At 45.6% G+C, this 20828-nt stretch overlaps 1 protein-coding gene, 1 long non-coding RNA gene and 1 pseudogene across 22 annotated transcripts in view; 2 read left to right on the top strand and 1 right to left on the bottom strand.

The window, feature by feature from the left end:
* LOC147614576 (TMV resistance protein N-like) overlaps positions 1-17105 on the top strand; it is a 49121-nt gene extending 32016 nt beyond the window's left edge. For 3 of the 16 annotated variants that reach the window (XR_015262907.1, XR_015262903.1, XM_086779856.1), the window contains one exon: positions 16489-17105. Coding sequence is in view for 1 of the 16 variants with exons in the window: in XM_086779857.1 (XP_086635983.1) it covers positions 13855-14306; positions 14390-14528 (591 nt within the window). In the remaining 15 variants the exon portion in view is untranslated. Of the gene's footprint in view, positions 1-7170; positions 14307-14389 lie in introns of those variants that run through there. The other 13 variants (XR_015262906.1, XR_015262899.1, XM_086779852.1 and 10 more) reach the window with 11 other exon arrangements.
* Positions 1-20828, bottom strand: part of LOC147614575 (uncharacterized) — a 298802-nt gene that overhangs the window by 157778 nt on the left and 120196 nt on the right. The window lies entirely within an intron of this gene.
* Positions 86-7003, top strand: LOC147614577 (uncharacterized; annotated as a pseudogene).

The following is a 20828-nucleotide window of genomic DNA, read 5'->3' as shown; positions in this document are numbered from 1 at the left end:
CTGTTGAAATTAGAGCAATGTGATGAGCTATGGTGGATCAAATACTAGAATCAACATCATTAACAAAGTGATTAGCAAATAATTAAGACGTGATTAGTGAGTAATTAATAAATAGCTTAATGTAGGTATGGATAATCAAAAACGAGCAAATTCTCATTAGGCCAATGCCTCAATTTATAGAGTTTACATCCAAGCATCTAATCCCACTGATTTCTCCTTGATTCACTCCACCTCTCCCAGAATATCTCCACCTCTTTTGCTTGATTCTCTCCACCTCTTCACTTTTCCCAGAATATCTCCAGACTTCCTAAATCTTCTCATGCTACCCTTTATTCTCTCCCAGTAGATTCTTCTCACCTTTTCACAGGTTCTTTCACATTTACACATTCTCTTTTACAGCCTCTAACCAAGGGCTTGTTCTCACACACACCCTATTCACTTGAATATTTCAACACCTCCCCTCAAGTGAATACTCCTAGCACACCTGGACCCTATACTAAGTTTCTCTCTTACTTGATAGCCCGCGACCAGTGCCTCAAGTCCCTAAACTCATAGTCCTTGACACTCTCTCTCTCTATGTGTCCAAGGCTACTACAAGTGCCCGCGACCTTGACTATAAAGTGCTCACACATACATCTATCTACCACGTGGCCTACATCATCGGTGGCTCAGAGGTGGTTTTACTTTGTTGGGGCAGGTTACATTGGGTTGTGGGGTCTCTCTCTCTCTCTCTCTCTCTCTCTCTCTCTCTCTCTCTCTCAGATTTTCACATGGCTCCTCACTCTTTGGAGCCTCACATCTTCTCTTGTCTTCAGTCTTCTTGTCGTGGCAGCTTCTCTCCACGCGTCCATGTCTTCCTTTTCCTTCAGCCTTCTTGTGGCAGCTTCTCTTCACGTGTCCATGTCTTCCTTCAATGCTTCCTTTAGCTTTTCTTCTTGGTGTGGATCCTCCTTTTGGAAAGAGATGTTCTTCTTCTTTCATGGCTGGGGCCATGAGCTTGTCTGTCAGGTCTTCTTGCTCCATGTGAGCAACATGTTTAAATGTTTTGTTGACAGTTCTTTTGGGCTTTTGATGTTCATCTTGTGTCATTATGCAATGCAAACCCAAATCTATGCGGGAGGTCTTACCTCTTGCCTTATTCTGGACAAGGGCAGTGTCTGATCCCATATTTACACTGATGTAATGTGCCCAATACATAATGCGTATAGCATTCATTCTTGTGCACATTCCCAAATGCAACTCTGGCTGTGAATAATCTTGAATTTGAGTGAGATTTACAGGCATTAACCAAGGGTTAAATGCAAAATGATGATTACCATAATTTTATCAGCATATTTTTACCAGAAATTACATTAAATCAAGGGTAACCAATTTGTACGGAATGGTTGGAGTATCAAATCAACTCCGATTTGCAATCTGAAGCTATAGGGATCTGTATCAGATACCTAATGGTTAATTTGAACCCTCAATTGTACCAAAATACAATGATTAGCATTGATTAATCATTGATTAGCAAATTAATCCTCTGTTTTGTGTGCAAAAAACAGAGTATGCGGGGAGTCCAGATTTGGGGCCTTAGACTTCAAATGAGCTCAAACGCTTTCAAGGCCATCAATAGCAATGAGTCTAGTAGAGGATTAAGCCAAGAAACAGAAGATTTAACCAAATATTGAAAGCTTAATCTTTGTTTTACCAAAGTCACCTGCAAATTTGATGAAGAGCTTAGATCTCACTGTAGACTTGATCAAATTGAATTCTGACTTCACCAGCTTGTAGAGCATGCTTGAAAACACTTGGGGCTAAGAGGAATTAGACCCATTTGATTTGTGGAAGTGAAGATCTCAAATTTTCTCCCAGAAATAGGCGCCTGCAAAAAACGTGATTTCTCTTTCGTCCGACGACGGTTTGTTGCGTTGTTTCGACTGGCTAGAGCACAAGGGTAGTGGCTATGTTGGGCTAGAAGCAATAGGCCTAATTTTGAGTGTGCAAGGAGCTAGAGCTCCTTCACCAGCTGGGGGTATAGAGGTGAGTTGAAAAATAACTAAAAATTTGATTAATTTCTAATTATCTAGTAATCTTGATTAATTAGATAAGATGAAGATGAGGGTCTCCTTGCTCTCCACAAGCTTGATGCCCAAAACAAAGGCTCTAGCTTCTTTTATACTTGGGGAGGGCCTTGCTTTTTGCCAAAAAGCCATCGTGCTTTTGCATTGCCTTTTTATGCTTTGCTTTTCTATTTTTGCCTTTACTTTTGCTCTTTTTACTTTTATTAATAAAATATTACTCAACTTTTGGTGCTTTTTTTTTTGGGCTTTAGGGCCTTGACTTTTTTCTTTTTGAGAAAGCGTCTTTTAGCTTTTTGGTCTGGCTCAATCTCCACTTTCCAGTGGTGCCCTTGACTCGCGATCAACCCTGTTTGACTTTTTGTTTTTTCCTGCTTTTTGACCAAGAATGGTGCTTTTTTTAAAATCAAACCTTATGGACCCTGTCCCCATGTCTTCTTCCACCTGTCTGGTGTTCGGGCATGGGTTTCATCATGTGAAATAGAGCTAGGAGAACCAAATAGTTACATGGCCTGTACATTCAGTGCAGGTTGGTGCTTTCTTTTTGGGGTTTTTAGCTTTTTCGGCAAGCGTCAGCCTATTCTGGTCTTCACTCTCAAGAGGACTCCATGGCAGCCGCTCCGTCATCCCCGACTGAAGCCGCTGTTGCTTGCATTACCTTCTCCGAAGCAGATCTACAGGTTCTTGCCACGACTATTGCCTCACTGGTGGCCACCCTGCGCGCGGACAGCTCAGGGATTTTTTTTCAAGCTAGCCTCATCGGCGAACCTGGCAAGATCACCGATATTCACCCCGATATTCACCATTTGGGGTACGGGTACTACCATGTGGAGTTCAACTCGCCCATCGGCGTCAGATCGAGTCATGTAGCTAAGTCTCCTTGCATTACGTACGGCACAAGTCTTCTTTGCACAGTGGCAACACGGCTTCAATCCAACGTTTGACCCATTGGCTGGCGTTTTGGGCTTCCTAGTGACAGTTTTCTCCCAGGCCTTAGGAAGGAGTATCTTCCTCTTCTCTCGGTGATCGATGGTGCCATCCGGAGAGTGATGGAGTCCCCCCCACCGCTACCTCGGCCTTCACAAGGGCAACAGGGATTCCATCCCTATGCATCTGTGTAGCCTCGCTGAGTCTGTACCGCATTGCATATCTATTCCTAGCCTTCGAGGCGACCCCATACAGCAGTGCGTGGAGTATTCTGGCCTTCCAGGCCAATGCTTCATTTGCAGACAGATGGGTCATTTAGCTAGAGCTTTCCCTTGGTGACAGTCCAAGACACCAGGGGGTAGAGCGAGAGGCAGGCCCTCAGACGACAGAAGAGCACTAGGCCCCAACTTCAGGTGACCCAGCGGACGGCGAGTGGTGGACGGTTGGACCGTGCCCAGGACACTAGACGACCACCAAAGCCGAGCGCCACCGCCGTGTGTGCCAGGCTGGCAGATCTCAGGAGGATTCGCTTCTGTGAGAGAACCGTTATGAGCATTTATCTCAGCACTCTCCCGTCGTGACGTGCCCTCTCCAATCCCGTAGTAGGCCCCTCCGGCATAGTGGCAGGGGGACGGCGGGATGCCCACGTGGGACGTGGGAACGCCGTCCCGACTAACGGCAGTTGCGTAACGGCGGCGGGACGGCCTGGGGGACGGGACGGCCGGGACGTGACCAGGGGACGGGCGTCCCCGCCCGGGGGGACGGGGGGACGTTGTCAGCCGGGGACGGGGGGACGTCTGCAACGACGCAACGGCTACAAATTCGAGCCTTTTTTTTCCGGGTAACGGCTACTAGCCGTTGGCGGCTGGCCGTTTGAGAGTTTGAGAGAGAGAGAGAGAGAGAGAGAGCTGCTATATGCTATATAATGGGCTTCCTGCTACTCCTCTTCTACTCAAGCCTTCCAACTTCCAAGACTTGAGTACCTCTCCACCATCTCCCTCCTACTCAAGCTTTCCTCTCCACTATCTCCCTCTCCTACTCCACCACCTTCCTCTCCACCCTCTCCTACTAGACTACTTCAATCTTCCCTCTACCTCTTCTCCTACTCTACCCTCTAAGCTCTCTCCACCCTCTTCTACTAGACTACTTCAATCTTCCCTCTACCTCTTCTCCTACTCTACCCTCTAAGCTCTCTCCACCCTCTTCTACTAGACTACTACTAAGTTACTAACTATTCATGGCATCCTCTTCTCGTGCGGGCGGTAGGAGTAGAACGGATGGGTGGTCATGGTGGGATGAGGTCAACTTTGAGCCTCCTACTCATGCGGGGGATGCACGTCCATGGACATGCAAGCTTTGCCCATATAAGCGTGTGGGTGGGGCCAATAGGGTGAGGGCCCATTTGTTGCATGAGCCCGGTCATGAGGTGAAATTTTTGAGCGGGTCACACCGGAGATAAGAAAGGAGCTTCTTGCAAAGCTTGCCGCCCATCAAGCTTTGAGTGCAAGCCAAAGGGTGCGTGGAGTGGATCCCAACACTTATGTCACTCCAACCCAAACATCAGGTTTTACATCGGGTGGTGGTGCATCTTCATCTACCCCTCTATCACGTCCTCCTCGTGGCACTACTCGAGGCTTCACACAAGCCGCCTTCTCAATGCCGCAACCTAGTCCACCCTCTCTCTCTCGTCGGCGGCAAAGTACTCTTGAGGGGAGTTGGGATCCCAAAAAGGAGGAGGTTGATGCCGCAGTGGCCCGCTTCTTTTTTCATGACCACATTGCTTTTCGTGTGGCACGGTACGTATTTCACTCACATGATTTCAGCATCATGTCTCACAGGTCACCATTTTACCATTCTAATTACTTACCCTCTTTTTTTTTGAAATGATAAATAGGTCCGACTACTTCAAAACGATGGTGAAGAAGATTGGCGAGTACGGTCCTCACTACACACCTCCATCCTCCGAAACCTTGTGGACCACTATGCTTGACAAGGAGAAACGCCTTGTTGAGCAAGCGGCGGCAAACACAAAGAGACAATGGGCTCGCAATGGAGTCTCTTTGATTGCAGACGGATGGAGTGACACGCGGAAAAGGTCTATCCATGGCCTTGTGGCATACTCACGGGGGGAGATGTACTTTGTCTCCTCACATGATGCTTCAGGGACGGGAAAGAGTGCGGATGTACTTGTTGCTGAGAGTGGAGTAGTGCTGTCCAGATTATCGGCCCCGAATGTGTGATCGGTTTCGTCACGGATGGTGAGGCGACAAATAGGGCAGCGGGAGCTATTCTTGAGAGTATGTATCCTCAAATCACCGTCTCTTTTTGCATGGCACATTGTCTGAATAATCTTTTGAAAGATATTGGGAAATTGTCATGGATTGAATCGGTGATTGATGATGCATATGCAATTGTGACCTTCATCAACAATCACACATACCTTCGATCCGAGTTTGGGAAGAGGTCCACAAAGGTCCTTCTCAAGTACTCGGACACTCGCTTTGCATACAACTTTCTTATGTTGCATCGCTTGAAGGATTGTCAGGGTGCCGTGCGGCAACTATTCATCAATGATGAGTTTTGCTCCTCATCTTTTGCACGTACACAGGTAGGGATTTCATGCAACAAAAAGGTCGACGATGCTGATTTTTGGGAGGACCTCAAGCGCACTGACGCCATGGTGCATCCCATTGTCCACTTGCTGAGGATTGTTGATGCTATGCAGCCATGCATCGGCAAAGTATATGAAGCCATGGACCAGATGATAGAGAGTCTTGAGAAGCTTGAGCCAGACGTAGATAGATATGAGGAGATCCACTCGCTTTGTGTGGCGAGATGGAGCTCATATTTCTCTCCTTTACATGCAGCTGCTTTTATGATGGACCCAGAATTTGAGGGAAAAGGGCAGGAGGGTGATAAAGAGGTGAGCAACGGTTGGAGACTCATCTTGGATCGCCTCACGCCGGATGCAAAAATCAGGCGCAAAATTAGAGACGAGCTCTCTAATTACATGGCATTTCAAGGCTCATATGGATGTGCAGATGCGCAGCAGGACAGATTCAAGGTTGGTGCAGCATTATGGTGGGAGGACTTCGGATCAGATGGACCAGAGCTACAACAGTTGGCGATCCGGATCTTGAGCCAGTCCATTAGCTCTTCTTGCCTAGAGCAATTATGGTCCTCCTACAGTCACATTTCATCAAAGAAAAGAAATCGGCTTGGGGTGGAAAGAGCTAATGATCTTGTCTTCATTAGCGCAAACTTGCGCATGCTTGGCAAGAGTGCAAGATGCAATGCCGATACTTTTACACAGTGGGAGATGGAACAAGAGGAGGCAGCTACAACTATTGCACAGGAGGGTGGGACAGATGGTTCTCATCATGAGCCTTCATCGGATGACACAACCCCCATCCACACTTCACGCACTCATGATCACGAGGCTAGCACCTCTCTTATTGGGAGTGCAGAGTATGAGAGCGAGTGACTTATATTTTGTATCGCCTAGGCCCCAACATCTTTTGAGTATATCTATTTAATGTTATCAACTTTAAAGTCTTTCTTTTCCGACTTTGCAAGTCTTGACTCTTGACTCTTGCACCTCGTAGCGTAATTTAATTTTAAATGTAATGTGTATCATGATTCATAACTTTTGGAGTTAGAAAGCTTGTTGTTATTGATTGATTAATCTTGATTCTTTACTCCTCTAAAATTAACAATTTTGAGTGCCGTCCCCACCCCCCGTCCCCCGTTCCCTACCTTTAGCCGTCCCCGTTCCCGTCCCCCGTCCCCGTCCCCGTCCCCTGGTAACTATGCCCTCCGGCCCCACCAATTTGGCGGCTAATTCCTCGTCGAGATTCCCACCCCGACCCCTAGGGTTCGGAGAGGTCGGCCGGGGAATCTCGACCCCTAGGGTTCGGAGAGGTCGGCCGACCTCTCTGAGCCCCCGACGGGTCCCTCCTCTCAGCTTTCCTCTCCGATGGATCCGTCACAACAGCATCTCTCCTTGGCCTCTCTGCCCCTCCGCCCTCTCTCTCGTAGCTCTCCCCCCCCCCCCCCCCCAAGTCTCGTCACCGACTATACCCACCTCAGCGCACTCCACCCCCGCCTTTACCATCCGAGCCCTCCCCTCCCCCCGCCCCCCCCTCCCGTTCTGCCTCTTGAGAGTACTCTCGTTGCCCCCTAGCAGCCCATGACCCGAAGCGGAGGCAGCTGGCAGGATCAGTCCATCGCTTGATTCACCGCTCTTCGGAGCCGATGGAGATGACCATTGCCACCTCCCCGGGGAGGGATCTTCTGCCAGAGTTCTCAGGGGCCCCCTAGGATCCTGGTACAGTTTGTGGATTACAGTTTCTTTCGGTATTTGCCGACGGAAGAGACCAACATTTTTGAGGAGACAATTGCCCGTGTTCGGGTTTGTGTGAGTTTTCACCACTCTAGGCCCTCTACGCCAAATAATGGCACGATGATCTTCTCTTGAGTATTTCCCTTCAGTTAGCCCCGGGGACAGAGTGGGATCCTAAGTTGGTGGCAGTTGCCATCCAGGGTCAGGTAGTTGAGCTCTTTCACCATCTCCACGATCTCCGCATCACTGATATCCTCATCCATTTTTGGCCTTTGGCTAGGATGGAGCTTGGAGGTTCAGCCCATCAAGGCTAAGACGAGGAGATGGTAGTCTCCGGTCTGGAGGTGCTGCTTTTTGTGTTCATGCATACTTTTGTTGCGGTACCTCTTCGCCCCTCTTATAGATAGCTCTACTGTGAGATCGACGGAGTCCAGAGCATGCATACGCACGCGCTCGAACAGAGTGGCGTCACATGGAGGACAGGACTAGTGCCCACCTAGCACGCCTTCGCCCCCGCACGGATTGTGATTATTCCCCGTCTAAACCCTCGCCCAAGACTCTTCGAGTGAGGGCAGTTCTGCTAGTGCCACATTACACCAAGATTGATATGGGGATTGTTTCATGGAACATCCAGGGTTTAGGGGGGCCTCAGTGCTTCCATAGACGAGGCGTCCTACGTGGCGAGCTTTAGAGGGCCATAGTGGAGGGACCCATTCACATTTTGTTCCTCCAGGAGCATCGTCTCTCAGAGGGGCGCACCCGCAGATGCGGGAAACTTCTTCCAGGCACAAGATCACACTTTTTGGTCCCATCCTTCAGCCTGTCACGGATGTAGGGTGTGTATATTTGTCAGTGAGCAGCTGCTGCCGGCAGTGATTGGCTCAGGAGTCGTCGTCCCCCGGCATGCACAGTGGATTATCATTACTATTGGAGAGGATAGTGTTAGCTTCCTCAACGTTCACGCTTCGAACGCTGCTGGTAGAGCCCTCTTTTGGTGCTCAGTACGGCAGGCCCTCCCTCACGCTGATTTTTGGTGCTTGGGCAGTGACTTTAACATGATAGAGGCAGCAGAGGACAGACTTGGAGGTGACACGGCCACAATTTCAGGGTTAGAGTACTCACCTTGGGAGGAGATGATTCTTGTAGTCGGGGGACAGGACCCTTGGCGTCTTCCAGAGTTTGGGCATAGCCCTAGGAGCCTTTGCTTCTCGAGGTCGGATAGGTGAAGCACCTGCCCCAACCTCTTTAGACTTGACAGATTTTATGTTGATGAGTGGGCTTGCAACCGAGGGGGTATGATTGGTATTTTGGCAAGCACTTCATTTTCAGACCATGCCCCGGTTATTTTGTCCTTAGAGGACCCCTAGAGGCATGACAAGCATGTGAGCTTGAGGATTCCGGAAAGCCTCATTCAGGACCTTGAGATTTGCAGCAGGATAGAGTAGATATGGGCAGGATTGGATTTTCTTTCATGCTTTGCTATGCGCACATTGGATGATCGCTTAGGAGAGATTAGCTACTTCTTGCAAGAGGTAGCCTAGATCTGACTAGAGGGTTTCTGGGAGCAAGAGGAGTTTGAGGAGTCTTGCCTCTTTACAACGGCTTCAGGAGAGATCCCCGGATAGCCAGTGGATCGGGAGTTAGCTTGCCACTGCTCGTACGGAGATTAGATCCATAGAGGAGAGGAGGGTGGAGTACAGGTATCATGCCGGGGCCTCTTTCTAGACTTAGGCAGGCGATAGATTCATAAGGGATTTCTTTGAGATAGCCAGCCCACACAGGAGGAGAGACAATATTCGTAGGTTGCGCAGCCAGGATGGAGCTATTGTTTCGGATCCCCCCCACCCCCAAAGGTGAGAGCCATCGCCTCGGACTTTTTTCGATCCCTCCTTACTGATGCCCTAGCATCTCCACAGGTGGTGGAAGCACACGAGGGTCTGGCGGCATACGAGGGAGGTGGTTCCCCTTTCTCCTCGGTCATTCTTATTGACATCATTAACTGCTAAGGAGTTGGCGGAGGCATTGACAGCACTTCCCAGGGCAAATGCCCGGGCGGGACGGGCTTTCAGTCTCCTTTTTTCTTCGCCATTGGGACCTCATGGAAGGTGGCCTTTGAGTTGCCTTCAATGAGATTATGATCATAGGTGCCATGCCAGAGAGGCTCTGAGAGGGCTTGATTCACTTGATTCCCAAGGAGGGTGGTGACATAGAGGCTCTGAGAGGGCTTGATTCACTTGATTCCCAAGGAGGGTGGTGACAGAGAGGCTCTGAGAGGGCTTGATTCACTTGATTCCCAAGGAGGGTGGTGACAGATTGGAGATTCGGCAGTGGAGACCCATCAACCTTCTAGGGACAGCCTATAAGATCTTGGCCAAGGCCATCAACAGGAGACTTCAGCCGTTTCTCCCAAACTTGATCCACGATACGCAGACCAGCTTTGTTCAGGATCAGAGTATTCTGGACATCTTTACCTTTTGGGAGGCAATAGCTTTGGCTAGGATGCGGCAGCAGCAGCAGCACCTCATTTTGCTACTCCTAGACTTTGAGAAAGCTTATGATTAGAGCTTTCTGGAGGGTACTATGTGCCAGATGGGATTCCCATGGAGTGGGTTCGTGGAGTCTCAGGACTTTACTTAGCCTCACACAGCCAGGTTCTCATTTAGGGAGCACGTGGCGACAGGTTCCCCCTCTCCCGCTCGGTTAGACAGGGCTGTCCTCTGGCACCTTACCTCTTTCTATTCGTCGTCGAGGCCATGAGTAGTTTTCTTTCTGCCCAGGAGACCAAGCTTCAGGGATAGTGTCTTCCCCTCCGCATGCAGGAGGAGCTGTTGGACTCAGAGTTTGCAGAAAACACAGCAGCTTTCCTAGTAGGAGATGTGGGGAATCTACAGAGATTTGCGAAGGCGATTGCGGTTTTTTTCCGTGCATCAGGAGCACAAATCGACTGGCACAAGTCGTGTGGTTTTTGGGTAGACTCATCACCCGCCTCGACTGGGGACCAGTTGAGGATTTCCAGTGGATCCCGAGGGGCACTCCAGTTCGATATCTCGGCTGCCAAGTTGGCATTGATATCTCTCTCCGAAGCAGCAGATCTCCCCACTTCTTCTCAGTATTCGGAACAAGCTTCTTTATTGGAGCTCAGTGAGGCTATCCCTAGCAAGTAGGGTGGTGGTGGCGGCGAACTAGGTACTTATGGCCGCCATGTGGTAGATCACTTCGTGCTGGGCCTTTTCTCGGGCTTGTATTGGTCATGTGTACAGCAATTGATTCGGAATTTCTTATAGGCCGGAAGTGATGGCAGGCCAACTAGGGCCAAGGTGGCATGGAGAGTGATTATTCAGCCTCGTCGCAGAGGGGGCTAGGCCTCATTGACTCGGCTATTCGGAGCCGCACCCTGTTGGGCAAGTTGATTGTTAGAGGCCTCCTTCCCGGTCAGGGTTGCTAGAGGCCTCAGAGGCGCTTGGTACAAGGTGGGTATGGTATGCGCCTCGAAAGACTCGTATTTTTTAGAGACGTTGAGGCGTGTTAGAGGCATTTGTTATATATATATATATGTATATAGTGATAGATAGATAGATTATTAGAGAGAGAGAGAGAGAGAGAGAGAGAGAGAGAGAGAGAGAGAGAGAGAGAGAGAGGGAGGGTGTCACTTGGGTGTGCATGAGAGAGGGGGAGAGAGTGTGCGTGAGTCTTGAGAGCTTAGAGGGGCCCTTATAGCTCCCATCTAGAGACTCAAACGGGTAGAAACGGGCAGAATCCAAAACAGTAAAAAAAAAATCAACTATGCCCATACGCCTCAGAAGACTCATACCCCTCGAACGCCTCTAATGGTTAGAGGAGCGCCTCATAACAACTATGTTTCCAGTGGTGAGCCCTGGAAGGATTTTCTGTTGACCTAGATTTCAGCCCGCACTCCGAGTTTTGGGGTCCCTTGGCTGCAGAGTACCCGATTGATCTTCAGAGAGATGTGAGCTCGTGTTTTTAGCCTGGCTTTTGAGCACAGATTTGCAGCGAGCTAACTTCGTGCTTGGGAGCACCTTAGGCCCGCCCTTAGATAGATAGCTCCAGTTGCATCAGAGGAGGGGCTTTGGCAGCCTTTTGTCTGGAACCCCTTGATCCGTTTACCCACATGCTAGGGGCCCGACGGCACGTTTCTTGGGGCGCCTTGAGCATGGGACCAGCCAAGTCTCTTGGAGATTGGATCACCCATAGGCAATTACTCCCGGAGGTGCAGGAGAGAGGCCTAATAGGGATTCGGGGTAGAGATAGGCTCAGCATTGACATTGGCTCAGCTATCCCTCAGGAGTGGCTGACTCTCCCAAACCCGACTGCCCTAGTGTGGCTAGGCGTGTTTACCTGGCACGATATCGTAGTTGCGATCCATGGAGGAGATGAGGACAGTGGTCTGCTCACTTTCTCGACTGGATCCCATGGTAGACTAGAGAGAATTGCTTCCTTTGGAGGATTTTAGTGGTTGCACCTTGCAGAGAGTGAGGGTGATTGGTTTTCGGGCACGGGAATGGCATATTGATCCAGCACTAGCCAAGGTGGCAAGGGAGAGATTATTGCGGCTATGGATATGGGAGTGCCGCCCTCTCACACGCTTGTAGTGGGATCCGGGAGAGTGGACTTGGCATGATCCATTAGATCGGGAGGAGACTCTGGATGCCCCCTTCTTCGCATATACTGCGCGGCTAGGCCGCAGGATCCAGATGCCCGAGATAGATGGCACACTGACAGACAGCAGCAACACATTGGCAGTCTCAGGGCCTATCATAGCATTTCCTCTCAGATTTTTGGAAGAAACTGTGGGAAAGTTTCGGCCAAGAAAGATCACCCTCTTTCTTTGGTTGATGGCACATAGGAGTTTAGCAATCGGCACTTGGTTGGTAGTTGGTGGTCGACCAGTGGATTGCCCATGATGTGGCCACCCCAACGAGACTTAGAGACATTGCCTTTGGGATGGCCCGAAGGCTCCGTAGATTTGGTAGGGGATTCTCTGCATCTTTGCTATGGATAGGACATCGACTTTGATCATCACATGGGGCACTGTCACTTGGGCCATAGAGGTTGGAGTGGCCAGGGCTTATGACGAGGATGGGGGAGGGCTAGGCCTTGAGATCTCTCACCATCGTATTGCAGTAGTATCAGTCACAGCCCCTCCTTCAAGTGATTGGCGGCCAGGCTCATGCTAGAGATGGGAGATTTGGAGTAGCATAGTAGCATGGCACATTTGGCGTGTTGGATGTAGCGAGGCCATCGAGGGTACTCACACTCCTCCGGCGGAGACCATCAAGAGCATATGGCTTGATATCATTAACACCCTCTGCGGTCAGTGGGGGAAGTTACAGGGAGGTGCAGACCGCATGCGGAAGCGGCGAGAAGCTTTCCTGCGACTTTGGAGGCCCGGCCCTTTCCACATAGATAGAGGAGGAGACCCCACTTGGCACTACAAACCACCTGTGTGGTGGTTTCCACCCCCTCCCCCTGAATGAGATAGCCTTCTCCTCACAGAGTGGCCAGACGGAGGAGAAGCGTCTCTTCCCCTCATGATCATTTGACTCCCGCCCTTAAATGAGGAGAGTTTGTATGTAGCGTGTGGTGGTTGTTTAGCCCTTTGTGGCTGTTTTTTCTTTTACTAATTGAAGCATCTTTTTCCCGGAAAAAAAAAAGAGGTTGGCCCGTACAATCCTCTAAGAGATTTCCATCCAAATGTAATTGGGTTTGAGAGGATAAGCAAATTGTGCAAAGTGATTTGATATAATCCCCTATGAAATAATCTTTCATCTGTGAATCATCTAATTTCTCCCACACCTAGCATTATAATTTTAAGACTTTGATTTGTTGGATAAAATCTCTCCTGGACTTGCAGGACTCCATTGTTTCATTAAGTAAAGTGCATGTGCAATGCACTCCATTTCGGAAAGCTTTTTTGATTGTCTGAAAATTCACTTTGATGGCACACGCTAGTGTTTGAAACCACAGCCGTGATTTTCCTTGGATTTCCACTGGTCCTGCGCACCGGGCATGAACACTTCAATGTATTCACTTCATGTAGTAGCGTCACACATATCATTTATGCACACACCTATAGATCCATCAAATTTAGGCAACCACTAGGTTTTTTGACAGCCAAATGTGATCACGTGCCCCCATTAATCTGTGTGAAACCCCCCTTCCTAGGTTGTTAAATAGATTCAAAGTGTTTGTATCTAGAGAGGGCACCTGATTTAGAACTAGTGGGATTGATGCCACCAATGCTGGAATCTTGATGGCATCGTGTGAGCTAAATTTGCGGTCGTCGTCCCCCCATGAACGTGATTAGTGTGTGCATAGTGGGCATAGGCCTCAAAACCTAGTGCAAGCCTGCTTCTAGGTCCAAATCTGAAAAGAGAATGCTTACGCAAAATGGCACATCCCTTTTTTTTTGGCACATGAGTTGCTCTTGAAAGAGCTGGTGTACAAGTTTTTAACACAGCACTATTTCTTATTTTCGATTTTGTACATGAGTTAACTCAAAACATGGAGGATTCCTTAAGATTACTTTGTATGAAGCGTGGATTTGCGAATATACTTTACCATGTCCTAGAATGCTGTGGGATCAAAGCATTTCTGGACATGGAGGAGCTCCCTCAAGGAGATGATGTTCACCCTTTCATGCTGGAGGCTGCACAAAAAGCAATCATTCAAGTGCCCATCTTTGCAAGCAATAACGCAGAGTCTAGGTGGTGTTTGGATGAACTTGTGGAGATGTTGAAGAGCACCAAGAGCTCTAGTAAAGCCAAGCTATTTCCGGTCTTCTATGACGACGTGAAGACAAAAGATGTAAGAAACAAGAATGATGGGCCTTTTGCAAAAGCTATTGAGGACCATCGAAGACAAGGCAAGCACAACCAAAGCACAATCAAGGGGTGGGGAGATGCTCTATGTGATGCCTCATGGCATGAGGGTTTCCGCCTGGACACCTTTAACGAGTACGAAACCTTTGTTTTGTATCCGTTTTTTGTAGTTAATCTTCTCACTTATCACTAATCTATACGATATTACCAATGTGCAGATGTGAAGGAGATTTTCTCCAAGCTCTCGTAGAGATGATAGCACAGGAGATGCAAAGCAGGATTCCCGTGGAGGACGACCTCAAAGCAGTTGGTTTGGACCAGAGGGTCCATGATGTGGTCGAGCTATGTTTCATTTGAAAGAAAAGGAAAATGCGTATTTTGTGCTGCTTTGGGGCATGGATGGCATTGGCAAGACCTCTCTTGCTTGCGCTATTTACAGGAGACTTAGAAAGGAGTTTCAAGCACCAAGCTTTGTGGAAAATTGTCGGGCTAAGACACTGAGTCAATTACAGAATCAGCTCCTCGAAGATTTGCTGCATGAAAAAATGTTCCAAGGGAACGATGCTGGAAAGAAAGTGCGTGTAAAAGCTGGATTAAGGCGGAAGGAGGTCTTGATCCTATTGGATGATGCAAAAAGCTTTGAATCCATCGAGAAAACCATAGGTATGACATCCTTTCTCCTGGGAAGTCCAATGCTTGTAACTTGCAGGAACCAAAAAGTATTTCCTCTCGGCAATGATTTCTCTGATGTCTTCAAGAGTGAACGCTACGAGGTACAAGGCATGGACAGTGGTGAGTCATTGTGACGTTTGTGTCTGAACGCTTTCAAGAAGCCTTCACCAGATCTAGGTTTTGAATTGCTAGCAGAGAAAGTAAGTGAAGCATGTGCTGGTCTTCCCCTTTCGCTGGAGGTGCTTGGTTGTCATCTTAGGGTGAGGAAGGAAAATAAATTCTGGGAAGAAGCAATCAAGATTTTCAGTAGTAACGCTACTCGTACGAACCCATAGAGACTGGTTTGAAGGTTAGCTATGAGGCTCTTAGTAAGCATGAGCAGGAAATGTTTCTAGTTGGGGCTTGCTTATTGATTGGTGAAAGCAGGCAGAGTGCCGAATACTTTGGGGATAGCGATGATTTGGTAGAGGGGTGGAGAAGTGTTCTAGAGAGCTTGGTAGATCTCTGTCTAGTGAAGGTGGACGAAAATGAGTGCTTGACAATGCACGATCACTTGAAGGATTTGGCTAGAGGCATTGTCAAACTGTCAGGCAAGTGGAGTAGGGTGTGGGATGATATCGACTTGATGCAAGTGCTGCGACGTAAGCAGGTGCGTATTCAGTTCTCTATTTACTTCTCTTTTTTCGGCATGCATTCATGTATGCAAACAATGCCGTAGGAAGGGAAGGCAATACAAAAACAAAAGACTAAAGAGATTCAAATTAGCTGTTGTGAATGCCCAGCAAGAAACTTGTTCTACTGTTCATCCTGAACTCTTAGCTCTTTCCTTTTTTCCATCTTTGACACACTTACACTTGTCGTTTTGAAACTTGTTTCTAGTGTGGAGGGTGGGTGGCTCTCCCTGTATTTTCCATTCTAGTTGCTCTACACTGATCTCACAATGTTTGTGCAATATCCATATATTTAATGAGTGTCTGGGTTATGGAGTGGATGGGAACTACATTAGTGAATGTAGATCTGTACCGAGCATCTGCATTATGCTCCTCTAATGCCGATACTACAGTACATGAGCGATAAAACGATAGAATGATCCATGCAATGATGGTTTGGTTTGTGTAGAATGATCCATGCAATCATGGTGTGGTTTGTGGTTGCAGGGTCTTGATCAAATCTGTGGGCTTGCCACTTCCCTCTAAAACTTAAATGCAAGTTTGCTTTCCCAAATGGGATCTTTACGATTGCTTTTTTGGATGGAACAAATCTGGAGTATGATGATGAGGGACTAAAAGCATTGGAAATAAGGTGGCTAAGATCGGCTCCTTCTAAAGAATTATTATTAGACTTGGAGTTTCTTATCGTGCTGGAATTATGGTCCATTATGGTATATAGTCATTATTCTTATTTTTTAATGTTTGATCCTCAAACTTTTGTAATTTCATGAGATCTGACTTTAAAAAGTCAACTTTAATTTTGCAAGAGTGAATTCAATTTAAGAAATCCTTGATTGCCCACTGATGATGAAGCTCCCGTCTTCCTTTGAGCAGCTGAAAATTTGACAATATTTAGTGAAGATTTGCAGCTGTTAGAAGAATTTGATCTTTTAAAATCAGGCAGCTGAATAAGCTACGAAAGCTTGTCATGGCAGGGTGCCTTAATCTGGAGGAGCTACCGGAAGATTTTGTGTCTCTTGAAAGTCTAGAAGAGATGTAGGTTGATCAGCAATCATGAAGCTTCCTTCTTCCTCGGGGCAGCTGAAAAAGCTACGGAAGCTTGGCATGCAAGTGTGCACTGAGCTGGAGGAGCCACCGGAAGATTTTGAGTCTCTTGAAAGTCTAGAAGAGTTTTATGCAGATGAATCAACAATCACGAAGCTTCCTTGTTCCTTTGGGAAGCTGAAAAAGCTACGGAAGCTTGGCATGGAAGGGTGCCTTAATCTGGAGTAGCTACCAGGGGATTTTGGGTCTCTTGAAGGTGTAGAAGAGTTTGATGGGGGGGGGCTCAGTAGAGTTTGATGTAGGGGACTCATCAATCATGAAGCTTCGGGCAGCTGAATAAGCTACGGAACCTTTGCATGGGAGGGTGTCTTAAGCTGGAGGAGCTACCATAAGATTTTGGGTCTCTTTAAAGTCTAGAAGAGTTTTGTGTAAGGGGCTCAGCAATCAAGAAGCTTCCTTCTTCCTTTGAATTTTATGCTTTGTAAATGTTTGAATTAAAATCTGATGCTATGCCTTGATGGAAAGGCCACTCCTTCTCTTCTTTACAATTCAGCCCTTCTTCAAAGTTTAATTAAATGATTGATTAAACTCTTTTCATTGTTAAATCTCTTTATTTTTAGAAAATAGAGTAGATTAGAGATATTAGAATTCAAATTGGATTAATTCAAGTCATAAATTGAATGTTAAAATTGATTTTAAAAGAGTAATTCCTTCCGTTTGTACACTCTAAAAGATTTATTTTTATTTCAAAAGTGTTATTCTTTAAAATTGAATTTATGCATAGGAAGATGCATAAAAGATTTAGTTTCATTTTAAAAGTGCCATTCTCATTAAAATTGAATTTATGTATAGGAAGATGCATAAAAGATTTATTTTTATTTCAAAAGTGTCATTCTCATTAAAATTGAATTTATGCATAAAAAGAGACATAAAAGATTTATTTTCATTTCAAAAGTGTTATTCTCATTAAAATTGAACTTATGCATAAGAAGATGCATAAAAGATTTATTTTCATTTGAAAAGTGTCATTCTCATTAAAATTGAACTTATGCATAGAAAGATGCATAAAAGATTTATTTTCATTTGAAAAGTGTCATTTTCATTAAAACTGAATTTATGCATAGGTTGGTGCATAAAAGATTTATTTTTATTTCAAAAGTATTACTCATTAAAATTAAATTTATGCATAAAAGATTTATTTTTATTTCAAAAGTGTTAGTCATTAAAATTGAATTTATGCATGGAAATATGCATAAAGAATTTAATTTTATTTTAAAAGTGTTATTTTTCTTAAATTTAAATTATGCATAAATAGATACGTAAAGAATCTTTATATCAAAAATTAGAATCCTCTTAAATTCTATGTTTAAATTTTGTGAATAGAAGTGATGAGAATATGAGGCGAATAGATGTGATGAGATAAGATGTGAATCAGCTAGATGATTGGATGGATGGATGTGATGTGAATAGAGGTGATGAGATGTGAGGCGAATAGATATGATGACATAAGATGTGAGAATCAGATAGATGATTGGATGGATGGGTGATGTGAATTGAGGTGATGAGATGATAGGCAAATAAATGTGATAAGATAAGATGTGAATCAGATAGATGATTGGATGGATGGGTGTGATGTGAATAGAGGTGATGAGATGTGAGGTGAATAGATGTGATGAGATAAGATGTGAATCAGATAGATGATTGATGGATGAGTGATGTGAATAGAGGTGATGAGATGTGAGGTGAATAGATGTGATGAGATAAGATGTGAATCAGATAGATGATTGGATAGATGTGATGTGAATAGAAGTGATGAGAATATGAGGTGAATAGATGTAATGAGATGTGATGTGAATTAGATAGATGTGAATGAATGGATGGATGGATATGATGTGAATAGAGGTGATGAGAATGAGGTAAATAGGTGCGATGAGATGTGATGTGAATTAGATAGATGTGAATGAATGGATGGATGGATGTGATGTGAATAGAGATGATGAGAATGAGAGGTGAATAGATGTGATGAGATGTGATGTGAATCAGATAGATGATGAATGGATGGATGGATGTGTGAATAGAGGTGATGAGAATGTGAGGTAAATAGATGTGATGAGATAAGATGTGATTTAGATAGATGGGAATGAATAGATGGATGGATGTGATGTGAATAGAGGTGATAAGAATCAGGATGTGATGAGATGTGAGGTGAATAGAGGTGAATAGATGTGATGTGAATCAGGATGTAAATGAATGATATGAGATATGAGTGGATGATATGATGAAAATGGATGTAAATGTATAAGTGATGAATGGATGTGAATGTATATGTGAAAGAATTGATGTGAATGAGTATGTGAAAGAATGAATATAGATGTGTATGTGAGAATGTGATGTGATAGAAAGAGATGTGATGTGTCATAAATATATATGAATGTAAATGTGATGAATATGAATGAATGTGAATATGATGGATTTGAATAAATATGAATATGATGGATATGAATGAATGTGATGTGAATCGGGATAGATGTGAATGAATGAGACGTGGTAAAATAAATGAGATGTGATGTGAATGTGATGTGGTCTGAATGGATGAGATGTGAATGAATGTGATGTGATGAGATGTGGATATGGGTAGATGCGAGTGGATGAGATCTGATGAGGATAAATTGAGGAAAGATGTGATGAGATGAAAATGATGTGATTGGATGAGAATAGGAATACTTATGAAATAGTTGTGGAATTAATTAATGTGGTTTGATGTGGAGTAATGTGAAAAGATGAGAGTTCATTTATTATAGAAACTATATTTTTGAATTGTTTTTAAATGACTGTTTGATATCAAGAATGTTGGAGAAGCATTTTGATCGTCTTGTGAATGAGGTTGTGGAGACCTAATCTGATAAAGTTGTAACAGTTGACGGAGAGTCAATGGAGGACGTCTCACGTAGCAAGGTCGGTCGAGGTCTTGAACAGTATCGGTTCGATTAAAATGGTGAGCTTGCGGTACGGTGGATGAGGAACTAAAGAAGCGACCTATGAGTGAAGCGCTAGGTCACCTGCGAGGCGACGAAGGATCCTAGAGGGTGCTGACCATACGATGCTCGGGCTATGGGTCGTCGACGATACCCACGCGTACATCGGGGAAGATATTGGCAAGGAGTAAGAGTTGTTTTCTAAATTCAGGCATGGATCTGGTTGATTGACCTTGCTGGTCCTCAACGGATGAGTCTATGGCTCTTTTATATGGATCTGTTGGTTGATCTTGCTGATCTTCAACAGAGATTCTATTTTGATATGAATATATTACCGGTTACTATGAGCTAGGAACTATCGAAAAGGTCCTTGAGTGGACAGGTGGTGAGCGTTCTGGTTGTCAATGATGCCATAGGTACATCGATGAAGGAATGATTGGAAATAAGGATTCAATTGGAGATTTTGAGGATTATGATCAGTGAGTGACACAATGGTTTCATTGTTTTTAAAGATAGCTGATGCTAAGAAAAAGGTAATTTCATATTGGGTGTGTAAGTGGTGTGACTAGTTTTAAGTTTATATGAATATCCAGTTATTAGGGGACCTGGAAACTCTTTTCCTTGGTACCCGGGACAAAACCTAACCAAACTCTTAATTGGATCCCATCACTACAGTGGTTGGACGGTTGGCTAACCCACATGGGGTTAGGCTGGACTGATGGATCCCTAAATTGAGACTCAATTCTGTTATGGTACGATAGATAAAGTAAATCCTGGATAAAAATTGTTCTATGAAAAAGAATCAACGGCTGTGCCTCTCAATGAGGAAAAAAGCATTGGTCTCTATGATCCAAGTGCAATCTTTTCTCTGATCTGACTATGGGACTTACGGGTTCGGTCAGATCAGTTCTGTTAGTTAAGGCTTTTGACTACGTTAGAGAAAAGTTATCTTGGAGGAATCGCTCGTGCTTTTTGGGCGGCACAAGGGAAGTTTTTTCGGGTTCGGAAGAACCGATGGATTAGTCTCTTGTCCGGATATCCATGGACGAGAGACCCCGAGTGGTGTGGGACTCTACCTCACGCAAGAAGTGCTACTTCCGTTGCTAGCACCCCTGAATTCGTTGCTGCGCGGTGGGGACAGGGACCTTACAGCAGCTGGTATCAGAGCGAATTGGCTAATGAGGATCAATCGAGAAGCCAAAAATGTCAAAAATTTATAAAGAAGCAATAAAAGATTGTAATTGCGTGATAAAATTCATACAAATTGTTATTCAGATTGAAATTTATAAATTAGT

This window comes from Cibotium barometz, chromosome 41 (genome assembly GCF_041138505.1).
Source record: "Cibotium barometz isolate CiBa-2024 chromosome 41, ASM4113850v1, whole genome shotgun sequence".
Lineage (NCBI taxonomy): Eukaryota > Viridiplantae > Streptophyta > Polypodiopsida > Cyatheales > Cibotiaceae > Cibotium > Cibotium barometz.
Note: the sequence above shows the minus strand (reverse complement) of the source record. Positions and strands in the feature narration are given on the sequence as shown.